Consider the following 21,027-nt stretch of genomic DNA (forward strand, 5'->3'; position numbering starts at 1 on the left):
ATTGAAAAAAAAAAACAGCCCCAGGAATGACCCTAAAGTCAAGGAAAAACACATCCACTGCTTTCCCCTCATCCACAGAGACAGTTATCTTGTCATAGAAGGCAATTAGGTTAGTCAGGCATGACTTGCCCTTGGTGAAGCCATGCTGACTGTTCCTGATCTCTTTCCTCTCCTCGAAATGCTTCAGAATTGATTCCTTGAGGACCTGCTCCATGATTTTTCCAGGATCTGAAGTGAGGCTGACTGGCCTGTAGTTCCCCATATCCTCCTCCTTCCCTTTTTTAAAGATGGGCACTACATTAGCCTTTTTCCAGTCATCCGGGACCTCCCCCGATCGCCATGAATTTTCAAAGATAATGGCCAATGGCTCTGCAATCACATCGGCCAGCTCCTTTAGCACCCTCGGATGAAGTTCATCCAGCCCCAGGGACTTGTGCTTGCCAGCTTTTCTAAATAGTCCTGAACCATTTCTTTCTCCACAGAGGCCCGGTCACCTCCTCCCCATCTTGTGCAGCAGTCTGGGAGCTGACCTTGTTCATGAAGACAGAGGCAAAAAAAGCATTGAGTACATTAGCTTTTTCCACATCCTCTGTCACTAGGTTGCCTCCCACATTCAGTGAGGGGCTTGCACTTCCCTCGATTTTCTTCTTGTTGCAAACATACCTGAAGAAACCCTTCTTGTTACTCTTAACATCTCTTGCTAGTTGCAACTCCAAGTGTGATTTGGCCTTCCTGATTTCACTCCTGCATGCCTGAGCAATATTTTTATACTCCTCCCTGGTCATTTGTCCAAGCTTCCTCTTCTTGTAAGCTTCTTTTTTGTGTTTAAGATCAGCAAGGATTTCACTGTTAAGCCAAGCTGGTCGCCTGCCATATTTATTATTCTTTCTACACATCGGGATGGTTTGTTCCTACAACCTGAATAGGGATTCTTTAAAATACAGCCATCTCTCCTGGACTCCTTTTCCCCTCATGTTATTCTCCCAGGAGATCCTGCCCATCAGTTTCCTAACGGAGTCAAAGTCTGCTTTTCTGAAGTCCAGGGACCGTATTTTGCTGCTCTCATTTCTTCCTTGTGTCAGGATCCATGCCTATAGGTCACCAATAAACTTCATATTGTTCATGCAGTGTTTTTTACAAGATCGCACTAACTTTAAAATGAATATGCTGTCTTCTTGGAGGAAACAATGAAGGCACTGTACATCAAAAGTGTCCAAGGACTGAGATAATTTTTCATAAACCTCCAGCCACTAAATTTTGCATATGCTAAATATTGTTTTAAAAGCTAATTGATAAGCTAGTCAGCTATGAATGGCAACCATGCTAACTGGCAGAGGCAACAATGTGAATGTTTGACTTTAGAAACTGACACAAGTGTAGGCAGGGAGGCGCTCCTGAAAAGGTGAGGATGGGAATTTTTAGGAAGGAAGCTGATCTGCCTTTTCAAAATGAAAAATACTGAGATTCCTTATATTGTCCAGTGGTAATATATTTAATCATTATAAGAAATAATCAACAGTAAAGAGAATTTCTGGATATTCACTCAGTTCACCAATTTAATCTAACTACCCATCATTCAGTTAAAAAAATTCATTCTGCCATTCCATGTTTTAATTTTATACAGACATGAAATACACAAAGCAACCGTCTTCTTGGAATCAACAGAAAGAGCTGTGTATTGTTTGAATGGAAATGATAGTCCAGTCCTAATCGCAGAATGAAATTCCTGAGAAGATGCATATAAATGTTGAAAGAGTAGAACCAATGACAGTGTCTTGAGGAATGCTTCAGTTAATAGTGGCTTCATTTGACCATTATTAACATGTACCTGCTAAAAGTGGCAAGCCATAAACAAATTAAGAAGTAGCTTGACATGCCTGACTCAGAATAATTCACTGTGAAAAGATCTAATTTAAGAAGCAAGTACACACTGATTACAGTTCTTTGGACAGAAATTTTTTGAAGATAACTTTGAAGATGTTCAGCAAATTTAGTTTTCATAAAAAGCCAAAATTAAACACATCCAAAGTTTATTATGGAAGAGATGTGTGTAACAGCTGAATACCTATCAGCCTTTAAAAATCTTTACTTGAAAGGATCAGTAGTTTGCTGCACTCTTTATAGAACATCTTTTAAATCCAAGAATCATACGGCATAATCTATGTTTGAAGGAAGCTAGCTGGATACAGTAGAAAAATTCCCAGATAAATCGATATATAAATCAGCTGCCTACATAAGACACTGATAGGTGTGACATCCATTGTCCCCTGATTTCCTCAGATGTGAGCCACATAAACTTGAAAAGCATTTATTAAATCGACTGTATTAATAATCTGGAAAAGCTTGGTTATTCTTTCTTTACAAGAATACTATTAAAAATAAAGTCATATTTACACTTAGTTCCAGTGCAGGCACAGTGGGAAATACTGACCTGGCCCTTCCAGAACTGATAGTGAACAATCAGTTCAGATGTGTCCAGCTGTCTTCTTGTGGTTGAGTACCTTTCATTCCCTGCTGATGCAAGATGGAGACCAGAAATCCTTTAAGCCATGGACATAAAATGGTGACACTTGATCAGTTATTCTGCAAAGTGTGAAGATGTTCTACGCTAAGGACAGATACAGATGAAGTGATAATGACACTGCAGAAGGATCAAACTGAGGGTAAGGCTGAAATAACATAATTGTACAAGGTAAACGAAGAGGACCTTTTTTTAAAAAAAAATAGCTGGAACGAGTAAATATTTTGAAATAACTTCAAGGCACAAACCCAAAGAAATGCAGGCTTCATCCGCCTGCATGCAAGTCAGAGAATTAGGGCTTGATCCTACACCTGTTGAAGTCAATGGGAGCTTTGGATTTTCAAGGAAACAATCAGACCCCTTCATTTACTCATAAGTATTCAAAATGCTCTCACAAGTACAAGTTAAAGGATCTCCGCTGACTCCTCTGAAGCCTTCAAGAATAAGTAGTCTTATTAAATTAAACATACATCAATCCATAGTATGAAGAAAAATATTCTAAAAGCACGTAAGTAGTAATGAACCATTGCAAATCTCTAAACATTATTATCTCTATACCTTGCAACTAGGGAAATTTTGTAATTCACTGTCTTCACTTGAAAACAAAACAAACATTAAAGTCCAATTCTGAGCATGAATTTAAAGGAGATTTAGTTGGTTGCATATATTAGATCAGTTGTACTTTGGGATAAAGACACCTGTAGATTTGGCAGGAGATGGGAGGGAAGTATTTTCTTAAAATAAAATCACAGTCCAAAATTGTTCCTTTCTATACTAACATCAGTTTTCTCAGACTGCTTAAACATAATGTGCAAGATAGGATGGTAAAATGAAGTATTTTAAAATGTTTTGTAAGGCCTTTTATTCGTATTCATTTTTACTTAAGTATAAATATAATGGTGTTTAAGGAAAAAGAAATTATGCATAAACAGTACTATTATTATTTTTAATTGTAGTTCCTTACATCTAGCAATGTTCTTCTGAATTAGAATGATCTTGGTTTGACATAAATGGGCACACTCAATATCAAAGCCACAAAGGTTTAATATTTTGTCAAAATATTATATTAGCATCTTTCGTCATGGTTCCCAATGATAATCTAACCACAGTAATTTACACTCTGATCCTCTTCCAAAGTTATTTGTAGCCTTCCTTACCAAGATAGAGGCTTTATCAGCCTTTGCAGTAGAAGTCAAAATAGCTTTTGACTTCTTTAACTAGTGTGGTTCTGACAAAATGGAACAGAACAAAATAGTGGGTGGAGTGACCTGCAGCGTGGATCCTTCATATCCCTAGAAGATGCCGCCATCATCATGATACACCTCCACCCCACTTTTATCTAATAAGGGAAGTGGCATATGTCTGCCTTAGGTATTTTCTATAAGCCCAGTTGCCTGTAACGCTAGCACCTCATGATATTTAATGTATTTATGCTTTCAACATCCATGGATTATTATTATCCCCATTTTACAGATGGAGAACTGGGGCACAAAGAGGCTAAATGACTTGCCCAGGATCACTCAGGAGGTCTGTGAACAAGCAAGGATTTGAATGAGGTTCTCATAAATCTCAGACTAGTGCCTAACCACCAGACTGGAACAAAAGCAGTCAGAAGAAGCTAGGATACAAGAGAGTTATTTTCTCAACTCTCTTGAGTTGGGAGGGGATAGTTTGGTGCTTTTGGAACCTGATCTGTTGCAGGCAGCTGTATTAGCAAAGGGCTTATGTAGTATGTAGGAGAAAGAAGCTGCTAGGAGAACCAATCTCCATTTCCCCAAGAGTTAGAGGAGTCTTCAGGCAGGTTCTACAAATCAAATTGAAGCACTGTATGTGGCTCTGTATTTGCTTCGGTATTTTGGTTTATTCCAGCAGCATTGGGAAATTCTGAGAATATATTTGGTTTGAAAATATCCAAGCCAATAAAAGGAAGCAGGGACTTGAAATCGAGGCCTTGCCTCATGTGGGCATCTCATGGAAACAAGGGGTAATGACTTGATCTTATTAAAGTCAATGGCAAAACTCTTAATGACTTCAATGGGGGGCAGAATTTCATCCAGAATATCTTTTCTTACATTCATAGTTACATGGGTATCGATTCATGAGGATAACATTTTCTCTTCCAAATATTTGGAATATGTATTTTATTTATATATGAATACATTTAAAAAAACATAGAAATAATTGCAAATCTTTGCAAAGAGCTTTAAAATGTTAACTTCAGTAAAATCTACAGAGCTCTTGCAAACTTTGTACAAATCTTAATGTACTCCCTCCAGGCAGTCTGCCCCTCCCTTCTGCCAACTGGTTGGAAAGCTGCTAGTTTTACCTTATCTCGTTTACAAATATGACATTTTGAACTGTCAGTGCATATAAAATCACTGAGGAATAAATAAATGAAATGAAACTCTTCATAGTGGGATGTCTGTTCTTATTTATATAGTCTCTGGTCCTGCAAGCCCGTGAGAATCCCCATTGAAATCAGTGGGCATTGGTCATCGGTTTTCAGGACCTGGTCTACTATCATTAGATCAATCTTACCAGAACAGCCTATGTATTACAAAGAAAATAGTGATTCTGAATGATTACATTACAGTACAAAAGCTCAGGACAGAAAAGGGACATTGTCATCCTGAATTTAAAAAAAAAAAATTCTAAGTAGCTTCTGGAATTACATTTGAACTGAATCTGATGGGCAAGTTTTTATAGTTTTCAATCACATTTTCTTATATTATAAAAATTATTTCCACTTTTGTTATGTAAAAGATCCATACAATCAAAATGGGAATTAGACTTGCTGACTTACTATAAAGTAGAGATGGCTGGGACTGTTCCATTTTTTTAAATTTTTTTTTTGCTAGATGATATTAGCAAAATCAAAATTTTCCATGGCAAAAATATCTAGATTGCTGAGTATTTTATTTATTTTTCTATCAGGAAAACCAAAATGAAACATATCATTTTAGGTCAGGTCAACTTGAATTCAGATATTTCCATTTATCAAACAAATGTTTTGTTTCAGGTCAGTTTGACATTAATCTGTGACCACCTGAGCTACTGTGGTGATTCATGGGGGTTGACGTTCAGATGCCTCAGGCCCCTATTCTTCCCTCTGGGTTGGGCCCCCTGGCTGGTCACACTTCTCGTGATGCATTGTGGTCTTCCCTCTGACTGATCTAGTGGAATACATCCTGGGAGCTGGAGCTAGGGAGCCAAGTCCATAAGAGAGAATGGGCTATGAGGCCCCTGAACTACAGCTTCCATTAGGAACAATAGCAGCTCAGGTGGCTGCAGTCTCATGTAGAAAAAAGCATTTGATTTAGGAATATCAAAACACCTTATTTTGATTGGGGAATGTCCAAATGAAATGTTTTGACATATCCAAAACAAAATTTATTTGGAATTTTTCATCCCATTAAACATATCAATATTTTCATGTTTTTATCTAGATTCAAGACAAAAACAAAGATTGAAATATCAAAATCTCCCAAGAAATAAAAATTCCAATTTCCAACAAGTTCTGCTATGGAAGGAAAGCAATGCAACTCCCTCTGAACAGAGTGATCTCTGAAGGGGGGGCAAAGTTTAATCACTTTCCAAATTCCATACTAAAAAGATACTTGAGATTTGAGCAGTGATTAAATTGCACAGATGTGTGATATAGACCACACAGAGATGCCCAGAAACATAGGCAAATACAGTTTTTTGTTATGAAAGATTTTTTTTTTGCATTACCTTAGGCACTAACCAAGATTGGACCCCCATTGGAGTAAACAATCTACAAAGTCATAGTAAGAAATATTCCTTCTCCTGAGGTAGTTACAACCTAAGTAGAAAAATGGTGGGAGAATGGAATTATTACTCCAATTTGGCAAGTCAAGAACTAACGCATTCACATACAATGGTTTGCCCAAGATCAACAAGAAGTCTGTGGCAGAGTAGGGAACCAAATCCAAATCTTCTGAGTCCTATTCCAGTGCCTTAACTGCAAGGCCAGCCTTCCTTTGAGTTATCAAGTTTAACAGATTTTCTAATAACTTGTTTGCAAACATACAACAATGAGCTGTAAAAGCAAGAATTCGATATGTAGGGATTGTTGACTTCATTGGACTTTGCTTTAGGACTGTAAGGCAGATTCAAAAAACCTTTAGTGCCTTCAGCACACATATTCTGATACTTATGTTCCATGGCGAATGCATGAGATAGAAACTGCCTTCTTTCTATTAAAAAATACTTCCAGTGATTAATTTGACTGTTACTGGGTTTTCAACAGTTGTTCTCATTACACAGTTTCTAAAGGAGGTTAATGTAACTGTCCCTACGGCTATTTGAAGGCCACTTTCTTATTACAAAATAAAATAAAAATAAGCTAATTCCACATAAGATGTTAAAATACAGTTGAGACATCCCTGACATGGCTTTGAAGATTATAATGTAATAAAAAAATCCTATTTTATTATTTATTTTATTGTATTGTTTGTGGTGTTATTTATGTATTTTATTTACTCTTGAGAACTGACCATGTGCTTAGAGCTTTCCAGATCATGAAGCTCTGAAGGTCCAGAGGAGTTCATAATCACCGAAAGAGGCTGATGGTTAAAATCCAGCTTGGGTAATAAATGTCTGAAATTTGTACCTATTATTATTTACAATTTATATTTATTTGAGAATAGAGCTTAGGGACCCTAGCAGAATGCAGATCCCTTAGCATTTTAAAGGATTGTTATATAGAATCGCAGGGCTGGAAGGGACCTCAGGAGGTCATCTAGTCCAACCCTGTACTTAAAGGGGGACCAATCCCCAGACAGATTTTTGCCCCAGATCCATAAATGGCCCCCTCAAGGATTGAGCTCACAACCTTGGGTTTAGCAGACCAATGTGCAAACCACTGAGCTATCCATCCCTTCTGCTGCTGGACTCTTGTAGGTGGCCTCAGTGAAATGAGTGGATAGTTTCAGTTCATTTTCTGGTCAATGGGCTACCATGACACAACACAACCATTACCATCATTTGGTTGCCAACCCTCCAGGTTGGCCTGGAGTCTCCCAGAATCGGCACTGCTCTCCGGGTGACTATTGAAAGCAATCCGGTAAATTTTAATAGGATATTTTAAGAAAATGACATTATGGCATATTGGGGGAAAAAATCTCCCAGAATAGCTTCAGTCAGAGTTGACAACCCTATACCACCAGCACCCTTCTTGGCAATCTTAGCAGAGGAACAAAGGAGCCCCAGATTTCCTTTCAGTCAGGTAGTTCTGTGCTGACATGCACAAGCGAGATCATTTTCAGGGCTGCATGCAAAAGAGGTATAGGCTATACCTACCTGGAAAGATCACTGCTTCAGTTGGTTTGCTGAAGCATTGTAGTGAAATGACCTGGACAGATTTAGTCCCTCGGTCATGTAAGCAGTAAATGTTACATTGTGTATACTGTCTATTTGATTAAATACTTATATGACCCTATCACTGTAGTATCTGAATGCCAAACAAACATTAATGTATATCTCCTCACAATGTAATAATGGGACATTACCTCTATCCACAGTGGGGCACTGATTTACTAGTGGGAGAGGCAAAAGGAAGGAAGACAGTGTTGGCTAGGAGAAGGGGTGTGTCAAGCAGCACAAGTGGTTGGACTGGGTGATACAGCAGAGGAAAGGAGAGAGAACAAGAATATAAGAGAGTGATAAATGGAAAAGAGACAGCAGGCTCAGAGAGGTGAGAGACAACAGACCAAAAAAAAACCAGACATAGAAATTAAGAAATAAATACAAAGGAGAGAAAAGAGAGAGAGAATGAAAATCCTATCCAAGCATCAAGGGTTTTCTGTTAGTCAGACAGGAAGTCAAAGATAACCCCTAGGTTGCAGCTCTGTGTGACTGGGAGGATAATGGTGGGTTCAACGGTGACAGAGAATGGGAGAAGTGGAGAGGATTGTGACAGGTGTGGCAATTACCTGCAATATCCTGAACAAACGTTATTGAATTAAACTTAATTCATAAGGTTTAATTTATGTATCATTGTGGGCCAGGGATTGTATGTAATTCTATGGGGAAGGACCACAGCCCTCTAGGAACTAAGAACAGTGGTGGGGAGGTGGTTAGGCAAACTCTCTCAAGTAATAACACCTCTAGAGAGCTATCACCACCTTGAGAGAGGCTCCCCAATACTAGTTCAAACTGGATTGTCTAGGGACCAACAGATAAAGAAAGGATTTTTTGAATGCATAGCCTGAGTTTAAACTAACTCAGAGCCTTCTTAATGGTCCAACAAATAGGTAGACTCTTCTATCCAAGGGAGGCCCCAAACTTCCCTGGGAAGGGCTGGAAGAACTTGGCCCAGTTTGTGTGCTTGTTCTGAGCTAACAGCTATTATGAACTTACAACCAAAGGAAAACCTCTGTGTAGGGTTTGAAAAGCTGTTTGTTAGCATGTGTGGGGTTCTTTTGCTGTTTTTAATGTTTCTCTGTAATGCTTTTACCTTAAAAAAGTGTTTGCTTGGAAGGAGCTGCGTGGTAGTTTTACTGTGGCAATTATGCTGTTTGCTGTCTCTGAGGAGAAAAGTAAAGCAGGTTGGCTGACACACCCTGAATTTGCTGCGGCAGTCACAGTATAGGAGAGAACTGTGCAATCTGGAAATACCCCAGTCAAGAGGGAGAGAGATGTGGGTCTCCACCCAAGGGAGGTGATGACTGTGGAGCTGGGAGCCTAGAGTGGGTGCCCTTGCTGGACCATTGAAGGAGAATAGAGGTGCAATTGTCCTGTGCTGTGACAAGGATTTCAGAGGAATGATGAGGCATTCCATTCTGGCCATGTTAAGTTTAAATTGGCAATGAGAAATCCTAGAGGATATGTCGTGGAGAGTGAAAGAGACTGATACAGGATTGGAGGAAAAAGGGAGAGAGGTCAGGATTGGACAGGTATTTTTGTGAATTTCTTTATAAAACAATAAAAAAATAGCACACACATACACACACACATATGTGTAAATAAAATATAGCTATAATTTCCATTGAATGCCCCACAAATGTGTGTGGATCCATTGCTTCTGCAAAACCTGATTTTGTGCTCTCAGATAAGATAATTACACACGCATATGCATAGACAGGTGCACAATTACCCTATTTGTATATGAAAATGTGGATTTTTTCTGGTGTACCCTTTAAAATTCACTCATTAATCATGTAAACTTTCATTACTGGACAACTACAATTTAGCAAGATACCAAATCAGTAGAAACTACATTTAAAGGAAACCAATAGAATGTCCACTCTGAATTGTAATAGATATCCCTGTTGGACTCTTCTCCAGATGTGTATGTGTGTGAATTTGAGAGAGGCGAACTGATTACTAGAAAGAGTGGGGAGGCTGTACACCAATCTCAGAATAATGAGAGCCTGTGAAAGAAGCAAGAAATTGCTATGGAATTGGAATGATTAAGGCTTTTTAACCATGTTAGCACAACATGGTAGGTTAACAGCTCTAATCTCCTTTACCGTCTAACCCGGGAGGAGATCTTTCCTTGTTTTAAAAAACAACAGAAGCACCCCAAACCTAAACTACTGGACTTAAATTTCCAAAAACACTTGTTAATTTGGTATCTTGTCAAATTGTAGTTGTCCAGTAATGAAAGTTTACATGATTAATGAGTGAATTTTAATGGGTACACCAGAAAAAAACACTAAATTTAACCTCTTTATTATTATCCACTATTCTGAATTGGCAGCTATGAAGATTGAAGTCCTTTCTGCACCAAACAGTTACACTATGGGCAATGAGAGTTCAGGCTTCTCCATGCCTGTCATCTATGGGCATGTCTGCACTGCAGTTAGACACCTGTGGCTGGCCCATGCCAGCTGACTTGGGCTCATGGGGCTCGGGCTAAGGGGCTGTTTAACTGCAGAGTAAACATTCAGGCTCAGGCTGGAGCCTGGGCTCTGGGAGGGTCTCAGAGCTTGAGCTGCATCCTGAGCCCAAACATCTACACCGCAGTTAAACAGTCCATTAGCCCAAGCCCCGTGAGCCCAAGTCAGCTGGCATGGGAGCTGCATGAGTCTAATTGCAGTGTAGATATACCCCCTGTGTCCCAACCCAATGCAGGACTCTAGGACTAAGAGACTCCAGCTGAAAACCTGACATCACAGAAGTCAATGGGAATTTTGTTACTGACTTCAGTGAGGTCAAGATTTCACCATCCGTAGGTATTGAGTCCTTAATGTCTGTGATGGAGACTCCTAATTAATGCTGCTTGTGGTGGCTGATTTTGTGATGTGAAAGTTTTTCTACTAGGAAGCTAAATTGAGACCACCAACTCATTTTATAAAGGCAAATGAATAGCTGTCAAATCGTAATTATTTTTGCCTGCATGTACCTTGGGCTTGATATCTTTGTATCCCATTATCAATCCCCTGAACTATCCAATATCCATTTCACTTTCCACATAAATAAGATTTCAAGTTCCATCTATGCATATGTTACTGAATATTCCTAACAAGTCTGGTTTGGCATTTTGTATGTGTTTTGTTGTGGGTGATTTAATTTTAGCAGGAAACAGCAATTTTTCTCTTTTCCTCAGGAAACTAGACTTTCATTTTTAGGAGTTTGTTTTGGTGCAAAACTAAAAGCTAGTTGTTTGAGGCTAAGTGAATTAATTTGTTTTAACAAATTATTCTCTTTCCTTCAAATAGTGTATTTAAACACCCTTTACCTTGGCTTGTGTAGCAGGATTGAGATCTGGGAAGAAAACAAGCCAATAATTGTGGGAGTGATTGTGAAGCTGTGTCCAGACCTCTAAGAAATAGAACACTGAGGCCTATGGGCTAAGGTCAGAATTTTCAAACACGGTCTAACGTTAGACAAATCCCAATTTAAGTATCTAAATGAATGACTTATCAGAGGCTCTGAGAATCTATAGGTCTTGATGAAGTTACTAGAGGATTACAGTCCCCATGCTTAGGTGCCTTAACAGCAGAGCTGGCTCTAGGTTTTTTGCCGCCCCAAGCAAAAAAATTTTTGGCTGCCTCTCACCCCACCCCTGGGCTCCTCCCCACACCGGCCTGCTGCCCCAACCCTGGGCTCTCCCCCACCACCTGTACCCCCTGCCACCCCAGCTCTGCCCCCCCCTTCCTGCCACGCCAGCCCTGGGATCTCCCCCTCCAACTTCACCCTCCTGCTACCCCAGCCCTTGGTCATAAGTAACTCGCTCCCAGGGCAGGTCATTCAGCAGGAATTTTGGATGTGCACAGAACACAGACAGGATTGGTTCCCATATGGTTACAGAACTGCAGTAAAGTGGAACAATTTTCAGCTTGTGTGATTGAAGAATATCTGGATGCATATTATAAGACTGTCCTCCATAAATGAGGAAAAGTTGAGGTGCCTTTATTATTCTTTTGTTCCACTCTTTGTTTCTATGGGGAATTTGCCAATGCAATATCACTGTCTTCCTTTTAAACAAATAAAACTTTAAAAAAATGGCAATGGCTGTTGAAAATATCAATTCCAGTCCTAATAACTACTGGGAAGCATTTCTTGCGCAATTTTATCCTACTTTTTCTACAGCAAGTTACAGTGGATCAGTATATTTGATTTGGGAGAAATGACGTTAACAGCTGCCCAAATTGAGCTTTAGCACTCCTGAATTTTGAGGTGTTCAAATCTGAAAGGCAGGTGCTAGATTCCCTTTCTGAATATTTGCTAAATCTGGAAAGGAAAAGTCAATTTCTGCTTCCATGGCTCAGAAGTGGAAATCCTCCTGCATGCCTGGTACTGTATCTAAAGCTGCCCAGGTCTGCTAGCAGAGCCTCCTCTCCCTTACGTTTCATTTTAAATTCTAATGGGATCCACGTACCTCCCTTGCTAGGCTTCAGATAGAGAGGGGCACTGTCCATTTAGTCCACCCAGTTCCTTCTTTGGGGGCGGCAAGGTGAGGTCACACCATTATCCCTAATCCAGTCTGGGGATGTCTTCTGAAGGGGACATCTGAGCCAAAGCCGCCTACTCCTTGGGCACACTTGTTCCCCCATTCACAGTGCCACCCCATTCTAGCAGCCAACTCTCCGTTCCCAGCAAGCCGCAGCATGAGGTTTCAGCTACCGCACTCCCTCCCCCTCCCTTTCCTGTTGATCACTGCCAAGGGAATGTTGGGAAATGTAGTTCTTTCCCTGCTTCAGGGCTGGCTCTATAGGCAGGGAGCTAACCAAGGAACTACAGCTCCCAGGGCCCCCTGTTGGTTCTCAGCTCCCATGCTGGATCCTTGCCGCCCCTGAAAATGTGCGACCCCAACCACCTGCTTGCTTTGCTGGTGCCTAGAGCTGGCCCTGCTTAATATGGAGGTAACTTTAGGCACTCAACTTAGACAGTTTTGAACTTAGCTTTCAAATGTGTTTTTTAAATGGAAAATTGCAAAATTTGAGCACATGTACTTTGTATGCAAAATACCTGAATTTTCCTATGCAAAGAGATTAAAATGGAAACAATTACCTGTTTTATACATGCAAATGCATATTTTATATACACAATGAGTACAGGAGCAAATTCGTGCGGGCCACCATGCCCCTATATTTAGTAACCTGAAATCTAACAGTTAATTATGACTGCAAAAGTATGAAACAAAGCCAACTGTAGCATAGCTCAGATTAGATTCCAGCTAAGGGAACAGGAGTTTAGAATTGTGTGAATAACCAATTTTTCAATTCACTAGCTGAGCTGAAACATTGGGAGAGGGAAAAAAATCATTCTGAGTTGACCCAAAATGACACATTTCAGATTTTTTTCCCCAGAAAACCAAAGGAATGGGGGGAAGCAGGTCAGATTAAGAGCTTTGTTTCATTTTCAGGGTTTATTTAAATGTTTTGATTTTTTTTAAATAAAATTGAGTGCAATTCCAAAATGAAAAGTTAAAAATGTTTTGTTTTTGATAATGCCAAAATGGACCATATCGATAGTTCCGATTTTTTTTTTTTTTTGCTGAAACAGTTCAACAGCATCTACCAGAATTTACTAATTGTTTTGATTGACCAAAATCTGCATTTTTTTTTGGTGAAAAAAGTATTTGTGTGAAAAGTTTTGCCCAGCTCTACAGGAGCTTCTTCAACATACATCTGTGCAGGTCATTGTCTATCTTTGTCCTTGAAAAGGAAAGCTTTAAGATACGATTGACTTGAGGTATTAGTGGCTCAGAGGTAAGAATTCTGGGTACATTATGCAGGACAAATAAACTGAGCAGAATCTAGAGAGAGGGCAGAAAGGAGCCCCAGGAGAAGAACAGAAGAGTGAGTACTGTGGGACTAGTAGAAGATGAGGATAGAGTGGTAGCAGAATAGCATCAGTCCATGGAAAGTTTTGAAAACTATGCTGTTGGGCCTTTTGTAATCTGATGAGGGGTGCCATCAATATAAATACTAATTAAAATATAAATCAACAGAAATTTGAACAAGTTAAAAATAATGTAATTTGGACCCATAAACCAGAGCTAAAAGCACAAGCTGCTACCACATGAGTTAAAGAGACAAGACTCCCTAGCTGGAGCTGTAACAGATTTTTGTCCTCTTTGGATCCAGCACAGAAAGGGGCCTGTGAGACACACAGATCACTTTGATAAATTGGCAGGGAAATTCCAGTAGTGTTGCCTTCCTCTGGCCTCAGTTCTGAAGTTAAATTAACACTGCTTGTTCGGGTTACTTTTTTGTTTGTGCACCCCTTTCATAAATGAAGCCACTTAGCTGTGGAAAATGGTGGTGTGTCTGAAAAGATGGCAACCATCAGAAAAACAATTCCACTGATAGCCGTGATGCAGATCATCCCTCCTGTGGGAGGAAATCTCTGCCAGGACTGTCCCCTGCCATGGCTGGCCCAAAACCCCAAGTAGAGTTATAAAGAATAGATAATATCACTACAGGCTGTATTTTCTTTCTCAAGTAATGTCCACAGGAACAGAGAAGTGATTATGTGCACCCATCCCAGCCTCTGTCCTGTCCCCAGTCTGCTCAGTCGCAACCCCCTCCCACAGCACCAAACCTGGACCATGTGAGTGTACTTCAGATGTTGTAACAGCTTAAAGGAAAGAGAAGGGAGGAGGAAGTATCAGTGACCTTCATTATGTTGGTTCTTGTCACAGCTGAAAATACGGCAGGGAGGTGGTCCCTTCTCAAGAGGATAATTTGTTAATTAAGGTTTAGCTTGCACTCATTGGACAGCCACCATCTGGCTTTAATAATTCAGAATCAAATACTGAAGTTTGGGCTAATTTTATTCAGCATTTACTGAAGTCAATATTCCATTGATGTCAGTGAGGGGGTTGCCTGAGTCAGGATTTGTCCCTCCTTTTGAAGTCAGTATTGGTTCATTAGGGCTGCTCAGGTGAGTAAGGGGTGTGGGAAAGGGCCTTTACAGATTTATACTGCAGCAAGATTGATAATTTAATTTACATCTTGCAAAATCTGAATGTTGTGGTTGAAGACATTTTTGTTTTCAATGATGTAGTCCAGAGATAAGACTTTAATGTAAAAGGTTTTATGTTAGTACACAGGAAAGTAGTGTATTTGAATGTTGTTTTCATCTAAACGCTACTGGGCAGGTACATTAATTTTTTTAAAACGCAGCCTCTTGCTGCTACAATACACTTCATAGTTTGTGTAAAAAAAAATCTATAGACTGCTCACCCTCTATCTAGATATAAAGGATAGAGTGGCTGCATTACTTTCACAAGAGACAGAGCTACGAATGAGCTATGCATGTCATCCAAATAAGTGCTGATATACACCACTCTGCAACATCATGGATTTCACATATGCCACATGTATTAGATTAATTGTTTGAAAAATATTTTAGAGACTAAGAAAAAACCAACCTAGAATAATAATAATAATTTTTTACTCCTCCACCTATACAGCAAATTCTCTCAGTCCTATGAGTCAAACTATACAGGTCTCGGAGGAAGAGAATAAAAATACATAGATACATTCAAAATATCTCTATGAATTATGTAAAATGTTTTTAAAAAATACATAACAATGTCATGGTTTTAAATTCTAATATCTCAAACCTTCCATGAGTATGTTTAATTGTAATGCTGGATATAAAGTTTATATTCTTAGTCCCGATTCACTATTAGATATTGGATTTTTAAGGCGAGGTTTTGCTTAGAAAAGTGCACATTAAAAAATGATGCCATTTCACTCAACCATTTCTCAAAGGGGCAGATCCTCAGCTGATATACATTTTCATAGTTTCATTGAATGGAGCTATGACCATTTATATCAGCTGAGGATCTCTCCCCGTCCCCAGGTGAGTCAGAATAATGCCTTTCCTATTTTACAGATTCAAATACATATTTACTGGTTTTTTCTGCTGGTGCAAGCTCTATGCAATTTTGAGATCATGAGCTACATTCCCCTTTTGATCATTCCTCATTCACAGCATTAAATAAGCCTCAGCTGCAGATTTTTTTTATCATTGGTGATGAGTGAGTCAGAAAGAACGCTATTGACTTTTTGATCCCAGGTTTAGTTTATAATACTATGAGTTAAAAGAGCCATCTTTATACTTACAGACTGAACATGCTAGAACAGGAAATCAACGAGAAACAATAAAGAGGCAGCCATACAAATCACAGAGTCACGCTTCTAAAGAGAAATTGTTACTTGGTCGAGGACTGAATATTTGACTGTCCAGGTACTCCAGGCCAATATAATTATGCAGGAGAAATGCCACATTAGAAAGATAGGGAGATGGGCGGCGGTGACAGGGGGTAGGCGGATTTCTCTGGCAGGTTGTTTTCTTAAAAAGGTGGTTTGAAGCTGCTCAGATTTTTGGAATGTCAGAAGCAGTCCCAGCAGAGGAAATTAATAGCCAGAGTGTAGTGAGGCAGCAAAATTCATTGTGTGTTATATCTGTATCTAATATATGAGCACGCACATTCATTCTGCCTTCAGATGTGCATATATAGCTTCCATGAAATACAAAGCCATTGTTTGATGACAACATTATGGAATTTGGCTATTAGTCTGTTTTTGTTGTTTATTCAAAGTAAAAGTTACATCAGTTAGTAATGTATTAGAATAACAATTGCCCAGTTATTTTTAACTTTTATTGAGCTTTACAATTGTACAGATCTGGAAACAATAGAGTATAGAAACATCAAGTGCAGAAGATACAATATTCAGATGTAGGAGCAATCTGTGTTAAACAGCTGAGGAAGAACCAGTGCTCTCACAGGACAATTCCTGTAATGCATTCATGCAGTTACAAACCAAGGTTTTCCTCACATCACAGGATGAGCTTTAGAAAATGTAAGCAAACACACAGGGTGAATTTGGTCCAATATGTCTAATGGGGAAATGTCAAGTAATAGCAATAATAGAGAATAACCTCTATAGTGAGCACCAGTTATCAGCCTTCGGAAACCGTGATTCAGGGTGAAGTTACCTGCTGAAGATCTATCCCCCCTCCCCATGTGTAGTCAGAATAATACCCTCTCTACTTTACTGATTACAATAAGTGTTTACTTTTTTTCCTACTTACACTCCACATAGATGGGTGAGGGGAGGTGGTGCGCAAGGAGCCTGAGCAGTCACACCAGGGTGCCTGCAAATTGTAGCCAACCACATTGCAACGAGCACGGGATCACCACAGCCATGTTAGGTGATGGCTTTTCATTTGAAAAAAAAATGCCTGTATGAAAACAAAGTGCAGCTTTTAAAGCCTCAGACAAAGCAGCAGGGACTCTTTCCAAAATGGGTTGAAAGTGAATTCCAGAGCTGCTTTGAAAGCTTTAAAGCATTAGGAAACCAAATAGCTGAACCAAACAAAATTTGTATGCACCTGCAAATCCCACATTTCTGTATGGAAACCATTGCTCACACACAGTAAATGTACTTGTTACTAAACTGCTTCTGTGAACACCTGCAGTTATGAGAAGACATTTAAATTGAAGTGATCTTTTTTTAAACTTCAAAACTAGATGCAGTTCTTGCCTGTGGCCATGATTTTGGACTATGTGGAATCCCTCTGGTCATGACTGAAGCTTGAAGTTAAAATGCCTCTGAGCATAGACAGCACTCTCAGAAGTCTTTTAACATGGTTTCTAAGCTTTTTATGCTTTCTATCCAGCTACAAGTGACATGCTACTCAGCAGGGTGATTACAAACTGGTGGCTAAGAACAAATGTTTGTGGGGCTTTTTGCATTCCTGTGGGATGAAATCTAATGGCCCCTACAAATTATGTACAATCATAAAACATGATGGGATTATATGAAGTGGGGAGTGGTTATTTATGTCATATAATTAATCAGAAAATTAATAACTTCTGGAGTGACTCATTTTATATTTAAATATTTATATCCTTTTTGTAGAGTGCACAGCTATCAGGGCTAGAGAAAAGAGCTCCCTCTTTATTTAGCCTGATCTTCCATTATAAGTGGTTTTCTAACTCCTTCCTTAACAGCTAGGACACTACCCTGGTGTGCTAGCCATGTATGCAACATAAAATGGTGTTAGATTATGTATATAGATAATTTTAGGGGTTATAGATGGAGAGGAACCTTTCTCCAACTTGCCCTTGCTTTTGTGGCATTCAATCACTCAATATTGCTTTAATTAAGTATGCTTATTACTATAGTAATATTGCTCTTGTTATGTCAGGGTCATTTGAAAATTCAGAAGAGATCCACAGACTCCATGATCTTGTTCACTCTGCCCCATCTGAGATCCCCATTCACTGGTCATAATATTCTATTGTGCAATTTCCATAGTCATTTAATTCTTGGAGGCATTTTCCTTAATATTCATTATTTATGGTTTTTAGTGGTTGCAACTGTGTTATCCCAGATCAAATGTCACATCTACATATAAAGCACATAGATTTTTTTAAACTGAATAATTCTTACAACTTTTCAATGAAAGTCAATCTATAAAGTTGCTTACAAAAATGGCAGTTTACAAGATGGGTGTCCCAGTGTGAAAAAGAAAGGTGCGCTTTGGATGTTGAAGTGTTGAATGACAACAGTGAAGACGTTTGTTAGGGGATGCTAGTGAATCATTTAGTGAAATTAAGGGTGATAACACTGACCTTCCCAAAGATCCAAACAAGCCTCACTTACTGCTTTGGTACCTACAACCAAATAGAGGAAGTGACGCGATTAAAATTATTTTATTCACAGATCTGGTCTGCACCTTTCACCAGTGGGCTGGTTATGTTTATTGTAAACCCAGTTTACATTAATATTCTTTCTTACAGCAGTAATCTCATTGACATGAAGGTCTATTTGCCTGAGTACAGGATTGAGACCCAAATCTCTACCATTATGTAAGAGCTTTAAAATATACAACCAAAACGCATGTATTGACTGTGCCTATTTATGACAGCCTGGTTCACTATATTTGCTTTAGCATTAAATAATGCTAAAAGTGTCCTAATGTAATGGTACTATATTTTTAGATTTGTATATACTTTGCTTGCCACTTTGCTTGCTTGTTATAACTTTCAATGAATTTTAACATTGGTCCAGCCAGTCTCTCTCTCTCTCTCTCTCTCTCCTTTCTCTCTGTGAGGTTCACATGTTGACTGATTTAAATATTCCATAATGACTGTTTGGCATATCCTACAGGCAAAGGTCCAGAAACCCTTTTTGCTGGCTATAACCTCAATGATAATGAGTGGCACACGGTACGTGTGGTTCGTCGAGGAAAAAGTTTAAAGTTAATGGTGGATGACCAACAAGCTATGACAGGTAGTGTGCAGTTATACTTCATCTTACTGGGGGAAATACAACAAAACATAAAAATTGTAGAAATAAAGGCCCTTATTCAAAGCCCATTAAAGTTAATGGGAGTGTTTCCACTGATTTTAATAGACATTGGCTAGGATCCAAAATGCATGCTGTGCAACAATTAATGACCATCACAAGATACAACCAGAAAATCATCATATTTCACACTAGCTTTACTTTCTTAGAGCTAGATCAACTCACACTGAAGTCAATGGGAGTTTTTCTGTTGACCTCAGTGGATGTTTGATAGGGCCCTGAGGGGAGGAGTTTGGAGGAATTTATCCAATGATAGAAGATAATCAAAATGCCCACTCATATCCAATTTAAACTGCAATTAAATGCCAGGCCCTTTGCACTGGAATGAATTTCACAGATGTTTCCAATTGTTGGGCACAATTTTTTCCCCTAACTTTTAATAAGTCTTACATTACCCGACTTAAATAAATACATATTAGGCCATAATATTGTCTTTTATGTCAAAATGGTAATATATAGTCATCAAGAAATGTAAAAGTTAGAAGGTGCTACAAACACTTTAGCACAAACAATAACGGGTACATTACGTGATATTAGAGAGGACTCCTATTTGACCTTTCGTCCTAAAAATACTGGTAAAGAACATTAATATTTAAGTACATTCTCTAGAATTAAACAATACCAGAGGTAGTCTACTGAAGGTGGGGCAGAATTTTACTCAGTATATGTGGTTCACTTTGTGATGATCTCCTACAAAAGGGGGTTGCCTAAAAAAGGGTGGATTAATTGGTTTGAAATGAATAAAAATGGCACTGGAGTTTTATTATGATTGTGCATTTGTTTAATCTGGCAGCTAAGACCAGTTAATTGTGTGACCCTTTTTTTTTTTTGGTAGAAGAAGATGTTCTGAACTGAATAAAAAGTGACATCTAAAAACTTCCATATTTTTTTCTATTCTCCTAATTGCCAAGTTTTCATTTAAACATCATCTAGATTACAAAACTACCAGGAAGGTCTGTTTTTCTCTGAAATTTCTTTCCAGCTGTTCAGAATGGCTTCAGCAAAAGGTCAGCATTTAATTGAAGGCAACAGTAAAGATTTTTAGGATACTAGAATCTATAGTGTTTCTTAAATTCTGTTAAAGTGATTACAATTAAATGAAAAAAAAAAGACTAAATAATCCTATATTCATGTGCCATTAAGGCTGTGAAGTTCTGGTCTTGAAATTTCCGTGACACTGATTTAGTATGGGTAAATCCAATTATGATTAGATATCAGGGTGATGGTCAAAGATCCATGAAAGTCAATAAGCATCTTTTCATTGACTTTAGTGGGCTTGGGCTCCAGCCCTACAGTTGATTGACAGATTAGATTTCCAGGGCTATCATTTCTCCAAAATGCCTCACATTCTGGTATTTTAAAAGGAAAGCTATTTATTTAAATCTGTGCTGGTGATATAACATTTTATTTTAAAATTTAAGGCAGACCCTGATTTCTGTTGCACTGAGCTACATCAGCTATTGCCCTGAAGGGAAATTAGGCTCAATCTTGCCAATCAAAAGTTGACTGACAGTTGGAAAATCTGAAAACATTTAATTTTCTCTTTCAAAATAATGGGACAAGTGTGTCTCCCTTTGTGAAGGGAAGAAATCCTCCTAAAATTGTTTCCTTGTGCAGCTGGTGGGAAGGCATTGAAGAACACTTGAAGGACATTGGTGCTACCATTTACACTAAGTCTGATAATCTGTGGGATATCTGTCCCCA

The 21,027-nt window shown here is 38.8% G+C and overlaps 1 protein-coding gene across 8 annotated transcripts in view; it reads left to right on the forward strand.

Moving 5' to 3' along the window:
- The window catches only part of NRXN1 (neurexin 1), a 1,323,847-nt gene that overhangs the window by 646,090 nt on the left and 656,730 nt on the right, over positions 1–21,027 (forward strand). For all 8 annotated transcript variants that reach the window (XM_045010133.1, XM_045010135.1, XM_045010134.1 and 5 more), the window contains one exon: positions 19,126–19,248. In XM_045010133.1, the coding sequence (XP_044866068.1) occupies positions 19,126–19,248 (123 nt within the window). The remainder of the gene's footprint in view (positions 1–19,125; positions 19,249–21,027) is intronic.

The sequence above is a fragment of the Mauremys mutica genome, chromosome 3 (genome assembly GCF_020497125.1).
Source record: "Mauremys mutica isolate MM-2020 ecotype Southern chromosome 3, ASM2049712v1, whole genome shotgun sequence".
NCBI lineage: Eukaryota > Metazoa > Chordata > Testudines > Geoemydidae > Mauremys > Mauremys mutica.